Consider the following 20,221-nt stretch of genomic DNA (forward strand, 5'->3'; position numbering starts at 1 on the left):
TTATGTCACAGGACTACATACAGAGCCATTCTGGGCTTCTCCATATTGCCATTTGTAGAGGAAATTAAAATAAGAGGGGCTTCCTAAAAAGAAAAAATAGAAACAAAACTAATTCTACCTATTAAGACTATTATTATTTTTTCCAAGTTTACCCTCCTTTTTATATCCTCTAGCTATAGAATATTGATAAAAGTCATGAGAGGCCAATAGGCATTTAGACATTGTTTTATTATTTATTGTTTTATTAAAATATTTTTATGTTATAAATATCAAATATGCTATAATATAAAAATATATTTTATAATATAAGTAAAAACAGATTTACTAAACTATTTTAATAGTTTAGCCAAGTTTTTCATTACAAAGCAATCATTTTACTGACATTAAAATTTATGTTTTTAAATTACCAATAAAGTATTTTAAGCCTCTTAAAGGTCAATCAGATTATTGGCAAATAAATGATAACTAACTATATTGTGGGAAATATTACATTTTTAGTAAATCCTATTACTACATTGCTAAGTATTACTATTATTGGTGTTACAAACTAAGTTTATATCAAAACTACACAAAAACATTTTAGTGGTACTACCCTAGAAATTAGTTTTATTCTATATATCATATTGTAGCAGTTTTCTAAAATAATAAGAGAAGCTTTGCAAAGATGGTTCATAATTCACATTTTTATCCATATTATTTGATGGAAAATTATGCAAAACAGTATCATGTTATCAACACATGTGAACATAAAAACAGCTAAAATCACAAACCAGTTTTGCCACCTATATAAAAAAAGGAATATTCTGCTAACAAATGTAGTAATTATAGATCAAATAATAGAAAAATTTGACCTGGAGAATGATTCTGAGACTTGTTTAAGAAAATTCTTGCTTTTTCTTCAGGGAGTCTGACCTCTTGGGATGTTGTACTGTCTTTAACCACTTCTCAACCAACAATCTCTTTCCTTTCTTTCAGCTTTATTCTAAGAAGAGAAAGTTGGAGGAAGAAACTTAAGTTCATTAATCTCCTCCAAAATTATGAAGGCCATGAAAAATTAGAATCTTAGATTTAATGGGAAGTCTAGAACTTATAAGTCTACAAAAACATTTGTCGAATTGATTTTTTTTTTACCCAAAGTCTAAAAAGTTTAAGATTTAGTTTGATTATATATGAGCAGTCAGGTATACATGAAATCTTGTCTGTACATTTATTGGATGAATATAATTTGGTTTCATTTCCTGAGAGTGAGTCCAGATAAGAATGAGCACACTGCCTGCTTTGTGCCTGGATTGTGCATATCTCTGTGAACTCAGATGAACTCAGAAAGATGAACAAAAGAGAAGGATAGAAAGAGAAGGATACCAGAAAAATGAATATTTATTTTGCTGAAATCTCTTACATATAACTTTGAAGACAAAATGGAACAAGTAGATACTGAAAAGAAAAGATTTTTGTTTCCCATATATAATGAGAATAAAATCTCATTATGCTTTTCTAATAGTAATTGACATATAGGTAGACTTTAGAATTGTTTTACTTAGAACATGAAGTATATCTGAAATTATTATTCAAAATTCTTGTTCATAATTGTCAATTATGTAATTAAAAAAAAATATTACATTTTAAGACATTATATTTTATTAAAATATTTTATTAAAATATTATATTTTAAATATTACAAAACATATTGTAATATTTTAAATATTGACAAATCACTATGGGCAAGAATAGTATCACATCTAAATAATAAGTATACATCCTTAAACAAAATTTGAAAGAAAAAAAACAAGGATAAAATATTTATTTTATATCACACAATTACAATTAGTCTCTAAAAATGAAGGTTGTCTAACTACACTGTGTGAATTCATCCAATTATATATTTAAATTTTACATAAGGTATATTTATCATTTCATTATTCAAGTTTCCACACATCTTATATATTATCTGTGATGTTTTTATGACATATCCCTGTAATAATATTAAAATATAACATATAATTTAACTACTGTCTCAATTATACATAAAACAGACAAACAAAAAATCATGAAAGGTCTCAAAAATACCGATACACTTGTGATTTAAATCACACCAACAGTTTCAATTACCGTATCAAATCAATGCCAAATTCAATATAATACTACCTGCCCTTTGAAGATGCTGAAATTATTTCTATTATTATAACAGTCAACCTGTCAGTATCCCTATTTTAGAGATGAGAAACTGAGTCTTCAAGAGATAAATTGTGTTGCTGCTCATCCAACTATTAAATAGCCCCCTATGGTTTGACTTCAAATGTGAATAAATAATCTTCTCAGCCCAGCCCTAGTCTCCCTCTTCTTTTGATCTGTTTATTGAAAAATGCAAGGCAGTGAGAGACATAATTCAACAATGCTACATTCAGAGGACCAGTTTTTAGATTAAGCTCACAAGAAGTATACATGTACCAGCATTAACTTATTAATTTGCTGCTTTTAAAGCTGTTTAACATTTCTCTCCCTCTCCTCTTTTTTTTTATTTGGTAAGTATTATTATTACAATAAATCAGTTTGGAAAGTGGACTAAAAAACAAACACAATATATCGTTTATATTTCTTTCAGGAAAACATCCAGTGAAATGCAAAGGGCATCTTATTACAATTCCTATAATCAACACAGTTTTGCTCTATCTTCAGGGATTATGCAGCTATTATGTCTGACAGTGGACTTGGGTACATAGTCTTTTGTGGTTATTTTGCATTTTGACATTTCCACTAAGGACTTTTTTTATATGAAGAAATGAAAGCAAAAGACAGTTTTATGTTGTGGAGAGTTCTCAAATTTAAGAAAATTATGATATCAGGCAAATTGCCTGTTGTAGGCTTCTTTCTTTTGGCTTGTGTATGCAGTTCAAAAATAACAATCACAAATTTGTGTTAACATTAAAATTGAGGAACTGATGTTCTGAATCAGATCTGCATCCATAGCATATTTCTTTTCTATAATTTTTAATCAATTTGCTTGGGGCTCACCTTTATAGCTGATATATCTTTACTTATAACAAAATCTTATGTAGTGATAGCAATTAAAAGATGTCTAATGACAAACTTTAATGAAGTAAAAAATATTCAAACTAAAATTAAATTTTTATAAATGAAATGCAATTAGAGTTTTAGAAAACACATATATAAAAAGTTTCCTTTTTGACTTCATTAAAACAAATAACAAAAATATTTCATATAAATACAAAAGAAATAGACACAATAAAAATTCGTGGTTGTAAATATCACATTTTAAATGTCATATTTTTCATATTTTAACTAGAAATAATGAAATCATGCATTTATATGTAAAAGACAATTAAGTTTTCATTAACATAAAATTAACCCAGTCCTCAAAATTGTCAATTACATTTTTCTCACTCTCTCTCCATATAAATATGATACAGATCAACAGAATTATAATATAGGTAAATAGATATAGGTATGCAAATAAAGATAGACAATGTTAGGTAATGTCACAGAACCCATATAGTGTTCTAAAATTACTTCAGCATCTATATGCAAATCAAATCTGTGTATAATTTTACATAGTTGCAACTGACTTTTTATCTATCATTTATAAAAATGGAGTTCAATAACAATAATATAAGTTTTGTTAAAATATGAATCTCTAAATTAAAATGTATTTGAAAATGTAAGAAAACTTAATTTTTTACCTTAATATAACTTCTGTCCTAAAATCCTTACTATATAGTTAATTTCAACAAAAAATTTCAAGTAATTGATAAACATTAATATTTATTATACTTCATAATTATATGATTTCTAATTTATATAAGCACTTAATATTAGAAAATTATTTATCTAAAACAAAGGATACATAGACCTCATGATATTATATACTAGTCCACATGTTTTTAAGGTGTATTTATTATAGTTTAATATGAGTTATGAAAATATTTTTTATGAAAATGGTGCATTTCATATTTTAGGAAAAATGACCAGCAGAACAAATGTAATCCAGTCCCACAATAACAAATTGTCAAGAATAATTACTAAATAAAGTAAACCATTACTAGTCTATGGCACATAAAATCATGTACAAGATAACTGGGCTGTGAAATTACATACTAAAAAATTAGCATACTTTTACTTTTTCCAAATTAAATGGGATAAAAATTTAAAAATAATTTTTACCCCAAAACACTCACCTACTGTCAGCTGTCCAGTTAACTGCCCCATGTGATTTCTTGCATTCACTGTTACATTCCTGTCAGACTGTAAGACCAGTGGGCTATCCTGGGAAACATGTATAAAATAAATAAATCAAATAGAAAATATCACCATAGTCAAACACATATGAAATTATACTGTATTTCTGTGCAATCAAAATCCTGTTTTAAAATATTAGGTAGTTGTTTTTATATTTCAAACATTGGTTGAACAATACAAAAGAAATGAGTGCCTCATAGTAATTTCTATGTAGAACATGAATGTTTTTCTTTTTATCGGAGGGCATTAACTATAAGATGCAAGCATTTCCAACTCTACTGATTATTGTGAGTCAAAAGGAGAGCACCTCTCTTGTTTCTCTCTCCCAGTGGCATATGATTCTGGCTGCACAGACATTCTATATCCAATCCCAATGGGGATGTCCCTTTTATAGGTTTAACTTGCAGTTTTCAGAACCAGCTTAAAAAACAGACCCTTAAAATTACCTTATCTGATGACTGTCACTGTGGATTCACTTAATTCTCAAATTTCAAAAATTCCATATATTTTGTTTAAAGCCTGTATTACTGGCGTTGTGTTTGTTTTATTTCATTGTTTCTCTCCTTTTTTTCCACTTGATTATATAACAAGAGGAAACATCCATGTGACAAGGACCATGGCAGTCACATGTATACAGTTACATACCCAATACTTAATATACTGCTGAAGGAAAGCATTTGTTAGGGGTTTAATGGGTGGCTAAAAAGTCTATATAAAAAAATTGATACTCCCTTGTTCATATACCTCATGTGTAAATGCTCATGAATCATAGAATGATTTAAATAAGAAGGTCTGGAGAAAATAAGATGCTTGCATAGGAGATTTTCTATTGGGTTATTTAATTCTGCTTAGTTGTTGACTTGTATCACTAATTGAGCCCTTAATAGTAAAATTATTGAAAGGCAATCCCTAGGAGATTTTATATTGAGCTTTCTCCATCGTTTCCCTCACGCAAATAACTTACAATTACCCATTCTTTCATTTTTTATGCTAAAATATAAGTAGGGTAATCATTTATAAATTGTTCATTCATTCATCCAATAAATATTTATTGAATACTCACTATGCACAAGGTAGCTTTCTAGAGGTTGAGGCATTTTGGTGATCAAAATATAGAAAAATACCTGCCCTCATAGAACTGGCTTTTAGATATTGAAACTCTGTAAAAATCTCTCCTGATACCACCCTCACACTGGAGCACTCTAGTCACTTCTACACTGATGCTGTTTATACAAGTGGTTTATATACAAACCATACAAAAAGTCTTTCAAGATGAGGATTTGGAATTTGTGATTGGCTACACATAGGAGGATTTTATGGACTTTTTCCTAAAGCTACTCTGGGTCCTTATGACCAGATGCAAAGAGATCAGCAAAGACATGCATACACACACACACACACACACACACACACACACACACACATTCATGCATATATTCTTGTGCCTACATGCACAATGCACACATTTTCTTTCAAAAGTGAATTTTGCTAGTATGCACCATCTAAGACTTGAGTTCTAAAAGTAAGTTTCCATGGCATGAAGAGTATATTCATTCTTTCAATGCATTTGTGCTAAAACCAACTATAGTTAATGTTATTCTCTTCATGTATTTTATCACAAGTCAGTTTCTTCTGCCACAAGTCAAAAGTTTTGTTTCTGCATTAAAAAAATTATCTAGTTTTTTTCATAAGTTCATCTATATATATCTGACATTCAAGTTTTAAAATATCTGAAGTATTTTAAATTAATTCTATCATTCATTTTAAGTGATATGAAAATGCAAATTTCTGTTTACAGTAGAGACTGTTGACTAAGTAAGTACTGTTTGCAAACAGCTATCTTATACCCAGTAAGAACACTGCTATCTCTAATAAGGACATGAAGATGTTTTGTGAAGACACATAAATGCACATAAAAGATTGTATTTAATGTTTACAAAATTCAAACGATGCATTTTATAAAGTAGCTATAAATTCAATAAAATTTATCTGAATGTAAGAAATAAGAACTCTACAAAGCACCACATGGTTCAAAAACTTCTTTAAAAAATTATATTAATTAAATTTTAATTTATCTGCTTTCAATATTTAAATAGTAAAACATACATGACAGTTTAGATTTTTTAATTGATGAGGTTATATATTTTCACTTGAATTACTATACATATTAAACATAAATTTCTGTGAACTTCAGCAAAAATAACAGCAGAAACATCAGTATGTATAATTTACAAAATATGTAAGGATCTTACAAGAATTATTGCTATATTAAATATGTTAAGATCCAAGAAAAGTCAATTTTAAAAAGCAATAGGCCTTTCATCTGATTTAATAGAAAAACAGTCTTGGTTAGAATTGAAACTTTAATCACTGTGCTTCTTGTTTACACGATATCAATTCATTTTTACTCGAACCATAGGGATCCTATTGAAGTTCTATCCCTGGCAAGCTTCCCTTCTCTTTGACATTATTCCACTAAATTTCCTCTTGGAATTAAATTTTTATATCCAGATTAAAATTTTACTATGATAGCACTAGCAATCTCTTTACTTACTAAAACTATAAACAGAGCTATCAGTGATAATGAGAAATTCTCTACATTGTATTCATGCGAACAAAATTATATTATTATGCTATATTGATTTGTTAAAATGTGATCCACTGAATTGAACCAAAAACAAGTAACTGTGATAAACAAAGTCAATGCATATGACTGCATCACTTTCACTGACACGACATGTGGTCCTTTTGCATACACACACATGCGCGCGCGCGCGCGCACACGTATGTATCAACAGAGTGATTTGCTGGGGATGTGGCTCAAGCGGTAGCGCGCTTGCCTGGCATGCGTGCGGCCCGGGTTCGATCCTCAGCACCACATACCAACAAAGATGTTGTGTCCGCTGATAACTAAAAAATAAATATTAAAAAATTCTCTCTCTTTCTCTCTCTGTCTCTCTCTCTTAAAAAAAAAAAAAAAAAAAAAAACAGAGTGATCTTAGAACCATATTTGATATTTGGGCATTAGAACCATTGCTCATTTATCTTAGGTACAACACAATGACCTTTTATACAACAGGTACTCAATCCTAATCCAAATGCATGTATGTGATAAACTAAGTATAAAGAAAATGATAGCAATTTCAACAGTCATCTAATGCAGATATAATCCAAGGCAATGTGTAAGTTTGATACCAAACATATTTCTACAAGAATCAATACTAAAATACTATCACTTGCCAAAGATATTGGTATCTAAAAATGTTTTTCTTAAAGAATTGAATACTCACTAGGCTTTTATCATGTGTTTATTTCTTTAAATGCCTCCATTGATAAAATTACCACTAATTTAATACTTTCTACTCTCTTTATATTCCTTCTTTATATTCATTTGTATTGTATTCCATGTGCCAAAACTTACAATGCTAGTATCTAGTTCTAACATTTAAAAATACATACTAGTACCCTCATATGGTTTATCCTTGCTGAGAACATAAAGTAGAGAAAGCTATTTTGTGATATTTTGTCATGGAGTAGAGACAAGATGTGCAAGTTCTGTAAAGATAAGGTAAGTGAATAGTTGGCATGTTATTCTACACAATATACTAGTAAAATTTAAAAATGTGTTTTTCTTTTTTATGGTGAAAAAAAATCTTTGTATTCAAATATCTATTTCCAAATTAAGAAATCCCCCATAACAGAAATAAAGTACTCTAGAGTCTTCTGGAGCTGACAGCACTGTGGCTTTCATCCTAACAGCATTCCTGCCTACTTTTGTACTCTTGAGAGAAAGCAGGCAGAAGAGTCAGTGGGAAGGAAGGGGTGGTATTCAGGGGCCCCTTTGTTCACATTTTTCATGTGGCCATGCAGGTCCCTTTGCTAGTGGTTATGGAAAAATCATGACCTGTGATTTTCTTCTCCCCTTAATATTTTTGAGATAGGTTGTGCAAGTAATGAAGGAAAAATAATTCATCATATTTATATTTTCTCCACCTGTCTTTATCACAAATATTTCTTAAGTATCTATGATGTATCCAGCTCTCTGCAAGCCACTGCATGCCAAAGAGAATCAAGAAAGACAGACTTTCTTCTCTTAGGGAATTCAGAAACCGTTTGGCCACATAGACAATAAACAAGAAAGTTAAGCAAACAAAGAATGCTAGCAATAACAGGTTGCTGTGACAGAGATGTCTTTACAAACATATTAGTTTTATTGATGAGATGACCTAAGTATTACAGGCATATAAGAAATTCAGTTCCAAGTCATTATTCTTGCCAGCTTACCTATTATGTCCTGGTAGAAATAGCAGTATAAAGAATAGCAGATAGCATTGCCACTTGTCAATGACAGACATTCTAAATCATTTACATATATAAGTTCATCTACTTGTGAACCTAAACATATACCACCATATAGGATCAATAATGAAGTGATAGAAAGACAAAGAACGGACCTTCCCTGGTTATTTGAGCCCATGTCCTTGGCCTGTCAAATACTAGCTGTTTGACTAGGCTAGTCACCCACATTTCTGTTCCACAGTTTCTTCATCAGTAAGATAGGGTTAAATACATAATTTGTGGGCTTGTTAAGAGAATTAATGAGACAAAATATATGAAATGCTTAGATCAGTGTCTAATCTGTGTTGGGAGTACTGTTAGTTTTGCTTTGTTACTTATTCCTCATTACAACTGTGGTGCTTCATTAATAATAGTAAAAGAAACAGTCTCTTCTGTTTTACAGCTGAAGAAACTGTAACACTGAGAATTAAAGTCACTTCCAAATCACATAGCTAATAAAAGACAGAGGCAATGTTAGAACACACCAATTTTTGTCTACTCTTCCCTGTCATCCACCCCCCATGAGATACTGACTCTCTTTGGGATCATTTATTTGTAGGTTTTCTAAAATGTCTAAACAAAATCTAAAAATGAATAAAAATTAAATTCATCAGAATATACTTTGAAGTCTTGTTCAGTATTCCAGTCCCTAAAAGACAACCATACCCACAAATATATACACACACACACACACTCCATATTGCCATCATTTATATTTTGATATCATAGCACAGTTTGCTCTGTTTTACTGTGTCTTCTAGGGTTTTGGATAAAGATGTTCTTATGCAATATCCTGCACTCTTATGCAATATCCTGCATTATCCTATGTCTATGCATCTTAGAAGGTTGTAACCTATACAAATCATGTTAGTTAGTTCCCTAGAATATCATTAATTAATGATGCATTTTGTCAGTGCAGATTTTGTGAATCTGATATACCCTTAATTGAATTTATAGGATTTTACTAGGTAAATTTTCTTCCCTTCACAGATACAAATTATAGGGTTTTTTTTTTTCAATTATCTTCAAATCCTCTAAATTTCCAGTCAGCTATTTGAGAAGTGTGTGTTATGTACACCTTTCTTTGTCTTTCCTGTGTCTACTGAATGATAAACCAGAAACTCACTTCACAATAGCTCCTTCCTGCTCACATTGTTTTTAATCCAGTGTTAGTTTTATAAAACATTCTCAAATAAAAAAAATATTGGTGTGCTTGAATTTAAGAATTAAATTGAAAAAAAATGAATTTAAAAAATAAAATATTCACTGATTTTTTTTCATTCCTGGCTTGGAAAAATTTCACATTTGAACATATAATATGATCCAATTTTACTTTTCTAGCTTCATTCCACACTACCTTCTCTTGCAAGTGTTACCCCAAATTTCCATCTTTCTCAAATATATACCACTTCTATTTATCCTCACCTTTTGCATCTGATGCTTGAAATTCATATCCATTTCTCTTCTTTTGTGGTAAAATTACAGGCATTTTCAAGACCCAAATCAAAGATATGTTCTAGTAAAGTCTTCCTTTCCCACCAGAGATAGAATTCAGCTGCCAGCCTCCACTTCCTTAAATAGTCTATGTTGATGTCTATTACAGGCCTTTTATCTTGTTTGCTTTAACCAGTCACTTGCTAGTGTCTTCCATTTGTTTGGACTATTCTGGGAAACATAGTGTTGTTGTCATGCCCTTTTTCCTGTGCAGACTTTTGAAAGCATAGTTTGTGTCATGCTTGACATATAATTTATTGTCAATAAATGCATGTCGACTGAGTGAAAACTAAGCACATTTACAACATAATGTTCCCAGACTACCTGTGTTCATCTAGATTTGTGTTCATGTCACAGAGCATTTATAGAGCTCTTTCAACTTCCTCTCTTTCTCCCTCTTTTCCCAGAGCAAGAATTCTAAAAAGTCACTAAAGTGGAACAAGTCATTTCATATTATTATTTTTTTAATGTGGTCTGAGGATGGTACCCAGTGCCTCATGCATGCCAGGCAAGTACTCAACCACTGAGCTACAACCCCAGCCCTCATCTCACATTATGATTTAATTTATATTCATCATCTCTCTGCCCAAGGCACCCACTTCATTCCTTCCTTTAATTATTTGACCTACTTAAGAACCTGCAAAACAGGTAATTGTTTTACAGATCTTTGGTTGATAAAAATATCACATGAAATTTCATTTCCTTCTGATTACGAATCATTTAAATATTGAAATTTTTATTTTCAAATTAGAAATGTTGATCATGAGAGAATATGTTAACCTGATTTCTTAAATTCCCAATGTTTGCATTCTAACTTGAACATGAAGTAGTGCAGGAAAGGGATAGTATTAATGTCAAATCAACTTTGGTGCATTCCTATGCCGATACTTGTATTGAGAATCTCCCACTCTGGTTCTTTTTCTGTTATAAATTATCTAGTCATGGAGGCCACTGCTAGGAATGTCTTCTGAGAATGTTCTATAACTTTGAATGTCCTTCTTACTCCTGCCTGCCTCTTAAATATGTTACAGGAATCAGGGGAATATATAATCCTCCTCCTGAAGTCCTCTGTATCCCAATTACTATTAATGACATGCATCTATAATTATGCTACAAGGAGAAGGTTTACACTTGGCATTCCATGTATAGGGAATCCTTGGTAGCCAGCCACTTCCTATATTAAATGCCACAATTCAAATTGTAGTCATAGTAGGCTTAGGAAATGAATGCTTCTAGAATAAGTATCCTTAAAGGGAAAAATACTATGTCAACCTTAAGTAATAAAGATCCAAACAAGATGAAACTAGGACTGTTTAAATCAGATGATCAAAATTTCCTAAGATGCTTCTCTTTCTGTCAGACAATATTTGCAACACCAGAGATATGTCCTCCTAGTTTATCTCCACTTCAGGTTGTATCTCCACTTCAGGTTGGGTCCCTACGTTTCCTCTCCAGCTGCCCCTTAGGTCTTTCTCCAGGTTGACCCTGCCCCCACACTAACCCCAGAGTGCTCATTCTATTCATTCTGACTGTGGCTACTCTGTGCCCAGACAGGATGCTCAGTAAGGGAGGCTAGTTGAGATTTGCCCCAGCTGGTGGGATACAGGAGATTGACCCTTGTCTAGATAGGATATATAGACTTGAAGAGCAGAAGGAAATTTTAAAGTAAAAGTGAAAATCTTCTACAAAGAATGAGATGGAAAATTAAACTAAATCTTCAGATTTGATGCAAATGACTAAGACAAAGTAAGGTCTTTCTGCCATTCAATGAGTTATTCAGACAATTTATATGCCCTTAAAAATAAATTTTAGGTCCTTGGCCCATTTGTTGATTGGGTTATTTGTTATCTTATTGTCTAATTTTTTGAGTTCTTTGTATACTCTGGATATTAGGGCTCTATCTGAAGTGTGTGGAGTAAAGATTTGTTCCCAGGATGTAGGCTCCCTGTTTACCTCTCTTATTGTTTCTTTTGCTGAGAAAAAACTTTTTAGTTTGAGTAAGTCCCATTTGTTGATTCTATTTGTTAACTCTTGCGCTATGGGTGTCCTATGGAGGAATTTGGAGCCCCACCCCACAGTATGTAGATCATAGCCAACTTTTTCTTCTATCAGACGCCATGTCTCTGATTTAATATCAAGCTCCTTGATCCATTTTGAGTTAACTTTTGTGCATGGCGAGAAATAACCCAATCAACAAATGGGCCAAGGACCTGAACAGACACTTCTCAGAGGAGGACATACAATCAATTAATAAGTACATGAAAAAATGCTCACCATTGCTAGCAGTCAGAGAAATGCAAATCGAAACCACCCTAAGATACCATCTCACTCCAGTAAGATTGGCAGCCATTATGAAGTCCAACAACAAGTGCTGGAGAGGATGCGGGAAAAGGGTACACTTGTTCATTGTTGGTGGGACTGCAAATTGGTGCAGCCAATTTGGAAAGCAGTATGGAGATTTCTTGGAAAGCTGGGAATGGAACCACCATTTGACTCAGCTATTCCCCTTCTCGGTCTATTCCCTAAAGACCTAAAAAGAGCATGCTACATGGACACTGCTACATCGATGTTCATAGCAGCACAATTCACGATAGCAAGATTGTGGAACCAACCTAGATGCCCTTCAATAGATGAATGGATAAAAAAATGTGGCATTTATACACAATGGAGTATTACTCTGCATTAAAAAATGACAAAATCATAGAATTTGGAGGGAAATGGATGGCATTAGAGCAGATTATGCTAAGTGAAGCTAGCCAATCCTTAAAAAACAAATGCCAAATGACTGCTTTGATATAAGGGGAGTAACCAAGGACAGGGTAGGGACGAAGAGCTTGAGAAGAAGATTAACATTAAACAGGGATGAGAGGTGGGAGGGAAAGGGAGTGAGAAGGGAAATCGCATGGAAATGGAAGGTGATCCTCAGGGTTTTACAAAATTACATATAAGAGGAAATGAGGGGTAAGAGAAGAATAATACAAGTGGAAGAAATGATTTACAGTAGAGGGGGTAGAGAGAGAAAAGGGGAGGGGAGGGGAGGGGAGGGGGGATAGTAGAGAATAGGATAGGCAGCAGAATACATCAGACACTAGAATGGCAATATGTAAATCAATGGAAGTGTAACTGATGTGATACAGCAATCTGTATACGGGGTAAAAATGGGAGTTCATAATCCACTTGAATCAAACTGTGAAATATGATATATTAAGAACTATGTAATGTTTTGAACAACCAACAATAAAAAAGGTAAAAAAAATAAATAAATTTTAAAGGAAAGTAATTCCTTTAACTTACTTGCTTATATGCATCAAAGATAAATGCTAAAGTAGCATTTTAAAACAAAATGCCTCTTTATGTCTGTAAAATGGTACTCAAAGGCCTTGGTAAAAATGCAATGGATGAGGTGTGTGAAAGACTTGCAAAATTTTTTGGAATTATTAGCTACCCTAAACTGTCTGTACTGGGAATTTAACCCAGGGACAATTTACCACTGAGTTATGTTCCCAACTCTTTTTTATAATTTATTTGGAAACAAGAACTCTCTAAGTTGCCTAGAGCACAGTGACCAAGTTAGTGAGACTTTCCTCAAACTTGGTATAGTCCTGCCTCTGCCTCCAGAGTCACTACCTTGATCTCAAATTAGTAAATACTAATGGTGATTTGGATGATAATGATATTGATGATGGTAATGATAATGACATGAGTGTGTGCTTTTGTATGTAATAGAGTTTAAGAGAGAAAGAGAAAATTGGAGATGTGTATTTGCATGTGAAATAGACTTCATGGTATGTGACAGAAATTAATAAGGAAAAATTTAATCTTGCTTGAAATTGGTACTTCAGAAACAGTAAGAGATCTAAGGATTCTAAAATTTAAAAATAACAACATATTTAAACAAGAAATTCAACTGTGTCAAATAAAATATATATTCTTCTTCAGAAATCTCTAATACGTGGTAAGGAAATGAGACAAAAGAAAATTATTTTGGATTACTTTTCCTTAAAAATATTTTCATTCATTCCAATTAAGTTTCCTCTACTTGAAATCTCCTTTTTTTTTCTTTCTCTTAAAATCTAGTTGGCTTATTAAAAGATTGAAATATCCAAAGACATTAAGAGCACATTTTTAGATTACTTCATGTTTGTAGGTATACTGTGACTTAATTCATGGAAGAGAAGATGAGGAAAACAGAAATGTATTATTTATTACAAACATTTTTCCATAATGGCAAAACTAATGGAATTGCAAAATATGAAATAAAGTAATAAACAATTGGTTATAAAAGCAAATAAATACAACATGGTTATATTACCTGTGATGGTTAATTTTATGGGTGGATTTGGGCCATAGAGTTCACAAATATTTGGTTAAATATTATTTTGTGTGTTGTCTGTGAGGGCAATTTTCAATGAGATTTATGTTTGATTCAGTAAATTACTAAATTACTCTCCACAATGTGGCATCATTAAATTCACTGAAGCCCTGAATACACTAAAAAGGCAGAGTGTCCCTTCCTACCCTTCACATGGGACATTGGTCTTCTCTCACTTTGGAACTTACACTAGAACTTGTACCATAGGCCTTTTCTGAGTTTTATGCCTTCAGATGCAGTTTATAACTACATCATTAGCTTTCTGATTTCTTATGCTCCATTAACTCTGTGAGATAATTCTCTAAATTTAATCTCTTTATATATAGGTTGTTTCTCCAGAGAGCACAGATTAATTCAGTTCCCATATTAATTACTAAAGAAACATGATAAAAAGTATGAATTTTGAGCAACAATCAGATCCTATAAAAAAAATTAGTGTCCCTTGTAACTGACACTATGTGAATTTCTGTGCTTTGAAGTATTTCGTTAATTGCAGTTATACATTACCTTTATCTCACAATATGAAGAAAAAAATAGAAATTATCCCTTTTTCAACTTTCATGAATATTGCTACAAAAATTAGTGGCAATTCTTATACTTTTCTTCCTCAATTAAGTAAATGGAGTGGGGCTGGGAGTATTCATGAAGTTACTTCTTCAAATGACTGCAGAAAGGTCAAAATTCTAATTTATTTTCACACTTTTACAAGTCAAGCCCCTAAACCTTCTTCCATGAAAATCTAATGATGACAATTTGGGTACCGAAGAAATATAAAGTGAATTTTACTTTATTTTTTTCTTTATCAAAATAAGCTATAGTATCTGAGCTCAACAAACATTGAGAATATGTCATATCAAATAGTATATGGCATGGCTAGGGAGATTACCTCAATGCTTAGGAATCTGTAATTTGTACATGCAAATCTCTGTAGATCTTTCTAAATGCAGATTCAGGAATAAGCCTAAGATTCTGTATTTGTAAGAATGTTCATGTGTTGGTCTACATGTGACTTTGAGTGACACTGATAAACACTAAGTGAGAGAGGCACATTAACACAGTTTTTTCCCCCTACTTCCTTTTGTTTCAGCTAAAGTTTTATGTAGGAACTTATGAAGACACAGTCATGATCTCTAAGTTCACTGAAGCATCTAAAGTTAATTTTTGGGTTCCTAGAGAAGACTTTTCTCATTATGATATTGAATTGATCATGCCCAGAAGAGTTCATATCCGCCATGTTTGAATGTTCCTGTCAGCTATTTTAATCTTTTACCAGGTACTCTCTGACCTTGAGCTGACCATGCCCCCAAATGCCTGTCCTAAAGTGAGAATATTTAGGAATGTGCCTGCTCCTAAAATGATTATGCATAGGTTACCAAAATAAAATGCCCTTGCTTCCTTTGTTCTGAAAGAGCATGGCTTAAGAGATAACTCCAGTGCTCTTCTTACTCATTGCAGCTAATGAATCTGTCTCCATTCTGTCATCTTCTGGTCCTGCTAATTGGTTTAGCACTAATCAAAAAACAAACTCTTTGAATTCAGTTACAGTATGGCTGACTTTCTGTAAGATTAGCCACAGATATCTGAAAAGTTCCCTCCAAGAAATGTGATATCTATAACATGGTCTGAATCCATAAATTAAGTAGAAAATTGCAACTTTCTCAATAAAAGTAATTTTGAAATATTCCCATAGCATGCCAAGCCCATGGCAAAACTACAAATCTCCAAATTAAGATATTTGCCCTTAATGTCCTATTTGTAATGGAAAAGGCTGCTCAAAAAAATGTGTCCACTTTTTCCTTAATACACAGCACTCAGACATTTGTAGCTTTTCTTTTTGTAAATTTTAATTAAATTTATCTTAACTGATAAAAAACATAAAAATTGTATATTAATATGGTACTTTTTGATGTTTATATATTAATATACATATACACACATTGTACAATGTTTAAATCAAATTAAACATATCTAAGTCTTTCATCATTTCTTTGTGGTAAAAACTTTCAAAATTCTTTATTATAGCTTTTTGAAAAGTATAGTACCTAATTCTCATATAGAGTGATCCTATTGTGACATACCACACCAGGACTTCTTTATCTTATTTAATTGTAACAGTATCCATTGATCTACTTTTCCCCATCCCTTCCTTTCCCTTCTGTTCCAGTCTCTTGTAACCACAATTATACTCCCAACCCCTATGAGATCAATGTTTTTATATTCCCCATATGAGACCATGAGGTATTTGTCTTTTTGTGTCTGATTTGTCATTCAGCATAATAATCTCCATCTTCTTCCATTTTATTACAAATCATAAGATTTCATTACTTTTTATGGATCAATAGGTCTCCATTGTGTATACATGCCACATTTTCTTTATCCATTTATTGCCTGGTAAACACCTAGGAAGTTTTTATTTCTTAGCTATTATGTATGGGCAGCAATGGACTTCAGATGTCTCAACAAACTGATTTAATTTTTTTTTTTGGATATGTACCCAGTAATGTGATTGCTGGATCATATATTAGTTCTATTTTTAATTAATGTCCATACTGTTTTTCCATAATGGCTGCGATAACTTACTTTCCCACCAATGATGTGTGACCATTTCCTTTTCTTAACATGTTCACAAAGCACTGTTATCTTTTTTTTTAAGAGAGAGTGAGAGAGGAGAGAGAGAGAGAGAGAGAGAGAGAGAGAGAGAGAGAGAGAGAGAGAGAGAGAGAATTTTTAATATTTATTTTTAGTTCTCGGCGGACACAACATCTTTGTTGGTATGTGGTGCTGAGGCTCGAACCCCGGCCGCACGCATGCCAGGCGAGCGCGCTACCGCTTGAGCCACATCCCCAGCCCCAAGCACTGTTATCTTTAGTCTTTCTAACAACCATCTTGTAGGCAAGCTTGATTATAGATTAAAGACATAATTGATAATATGGAAAGAAAGGCCTAGGTTATACAAACCTACTGCCTTCTTCATCTGGGGCCCTAGAATGTCATGGAACCACACATGGAAAGAATCATTCTCTAAAGGTCTTCCTGGGTCAGTTGTCACCATTTTTAGCAACAACCCTGGATGGTAGAATAAGAGATTGTTTTTGTATTTGAGCCAACCAGTGAGATACCAGAAATGTTTGTTGTAGAAATTTGCCTACCCTGATAGTATATCCTTTGTTCTCCTCTGTAAGGAGATGAATGTCTCAGTGTTTCTTATACCCCAAAGCCCCCACATTTCAGTGCCCTTACAAGTCTTCCTGTACTATCTCATGAGTTCTCCATATTCCCCACTCTTTAATCATGCTGACTTTTCTCATAACACTGATAAGATTTCAAATCCAGTCAAGCTAAAGATGGATCTATTAAAGAACATATTCTAAAGTGATGATATGTAGCAATACATTTCTCTCTTGGGGTAATTAATTAAAAAAAAGGTTTCATTTAGAGTCAGGATTAGTACATTTGTTTTTTTTTTCTTCTTTTTTTTTTATTGGATGTTCACAACATTACAAAGCTCTTGACAAATCATATTTCATACATTAGAATCAAGTTGGTTATGAACTCCCATTTTTACCCCAAATACAGATTGCAGAATCACATCGGTTACACATCACATTTTTACATACTGCCATATTAGTGACTGTTGTATTCTGCTACCTTTCCTATCCTCTACTATCCCCCCTCCCCTCCCCTCCCATCTTCTCTCTCTACCCCATCTACTGTAATTCATTTCCCTCCATGTTTGTTATCCCATTCCCCTCATAACCTCTTATATATAATTTTGTAAAACAATGAGGGTCTCCCTCCATTTCCATGTGATTTCCCTTTTTTTTCCCTTTCCCTCCCACTAGAGCAGATTATTCTTAGTGAAGCTAGCCAATCCCTAAAAAATAAATACCAAATGTCTTCTTTGATATAATGAGAGCAACTAAGAACAGAACAGGGAGGAAGAGCAGGAAGAAAAGTACATTTGTTTTAAAAAGGGACAGAGAGTAAATATTAGGCTCTGAATGTCATGAGGTTTCATTAGAAAACTTTCCACTCTGCTATGGTAGTTTAAAAGGAGCCACAAACAAGATATGAATGGGTATGACTATATTATAATAGAAAATGCTTTTTATAAAGGCACCCAGCTGAAAGTCCTACCTAATTTACTGACTTCTCATCTAGACTTAATCTCTAATGGTTTTCAGAATCCAAAGTAATGGCAATTATATGCTTAACATTTTCAAAATAATTCTAGTATAAAGATTATTTTCATTTATTTTTTGCACTGGGAATTTAACACAGAGGCACTTTACTACTGAACTACACCTCCAAATCCCTTTATATACACATAACATATTTTGAGACAGTGTCTCACTAAGTTGCTTAGGGCCTTTTTAAATCAGAGGCTGGCCTCTAATTTATGATCCTCCTGCCTCAACCTCTCAAGTAACTTGGATTACAGGTGTGCACACCCTGCCTGACTTTAATGTTTTTTAAGTAAATAATGTGCAGTGATAACTTTATATGCATATTGTATATTTCATAAAGGGAAATATTCTATTATTTAACATTATCTTATTAAATTTTTTTAAAAAGTTGTGCCCATGATGCATTTGCTTCCAGAATAAGTATGATTCAAAGCTTTTATCAATTTTTGAAAACTATCCCCTATCAACTCTTCAACAGTGCTTCTACTGCAGTGTTACAATCCCCCCACATGGAATTCATATTTGTTATACCTTCTTTCATTCTACCTTTCATGACTTTTTAGATTTCATGTTTTCCATCTTGTGATCACTCTTCAATGCATGGTAGTTTAGAGCTTTATGTCTTATGTTCACAATTCTTATTTTAGCTGTGTTGTTAAACTATCCATTAAAATATCAATTAAAAATATATTTTTATGAAGACATACTTTTGTTATTTTTCTTCAAATCTGACCAAATATGTCAGTTTCAATATTATTTTTTAATTCTCTCTCTTATTCCACTGTTTTCATCTTCAGAGTTGTTATGTAGAGTATTTAGCATTCTGTATCTGAGAATTCCAATTGCTGGGACAAGTAGGCAATCTAAACTAGTGCATCATTGCTTCTGTTGAATTTCACTTTTCTTGTCCCATATCCTTGTTGTTTGTTTCTCCAGTTTATAGTTAATATGTGAGAATTCCAAGGAGCCTGGATTAAAGATTAAGGAACAATTCTTCCATAGAAGGTTTATATATTTGGCATGTTTGGCACAGGAGGACAATACAAATCTGGAACAATAATATAAATTTAAGAGGACACAACCAAGTTTAGAACATCTACAGGGTATAGTATTTACAACTCCAATGGCCACATATACTTTTTCTGTTCAACTGGTTAATAATCTCAACAGCATCCAGTTATAGGTTTTGCCACTTGTGTCTACAGGAAACTTGGATTAAGACTTTCATGTCCTACTGTCTTTTCAACAACCTGTTTATTTATTGATTGATTTTGTTTTTATGCCTTTTTCAAGTTAGAATTTCAATTAACATGCATACTTTTAAAATAAATTTATGTGTTAGCTAGCTTGTCCATGGACCTTTTTTTTAGAATGTGGATTTTGCAAATTTATAAGAAACCCAAATGGCCAGGCATCTTGGCATTTGCCTGTAATCCCAGTGGCTTTGAAGGCTGAGGATGGAGGATCATAAGTTCAAAGCCAGCTTCTACTACTTAGCAAGGACCTAAGCAACTTTGTGAGACCCTGTCTCAAAACAACAAATAGATATTGCTAGGGATATGGCTCAGTGGCTCAG

General features: G+C 32.6%; 1 protein-coding gene across 2 annotated transcripts in view; it reads right to left on the reverse strand.

The window, feature by feature from the left end:
• SGCZ (sarcoglycan zeta) overlaps window positions 1-20,221 on the reverse strand; it is a gene marked incomplete at both ends in the record, with an annotated part of 453,998 nt that overhangs the window by 114,324 nt on the left and 319,453 nt on the right. For both annotated transcript variants that reach the window (XM_081269704.1, XM_081269703.1), the window contains one exon: window positions 4,194-4,281. In XM_081269704.1, coding sequence (XP_081125830.1) covers window positions 4,194-4,281 — 88 coding nt within the window. The remainder of the gene's footprint in view (window positions 1-4,193; window positions 4,282-20,221) is intronic.

Source organism: Spermophilus citellus (assembly GCF_964194105.1).
Source record: "Spermophilus citellus genome assembly, chromosome: 16".
In the NCBI taxonomy this organism is placed as follows: Eukaryota; Metazoa; Chordata; class Mammalia; order Rodentia; family Sciuridae; genus Spermophilus; species Spermophilus citellus.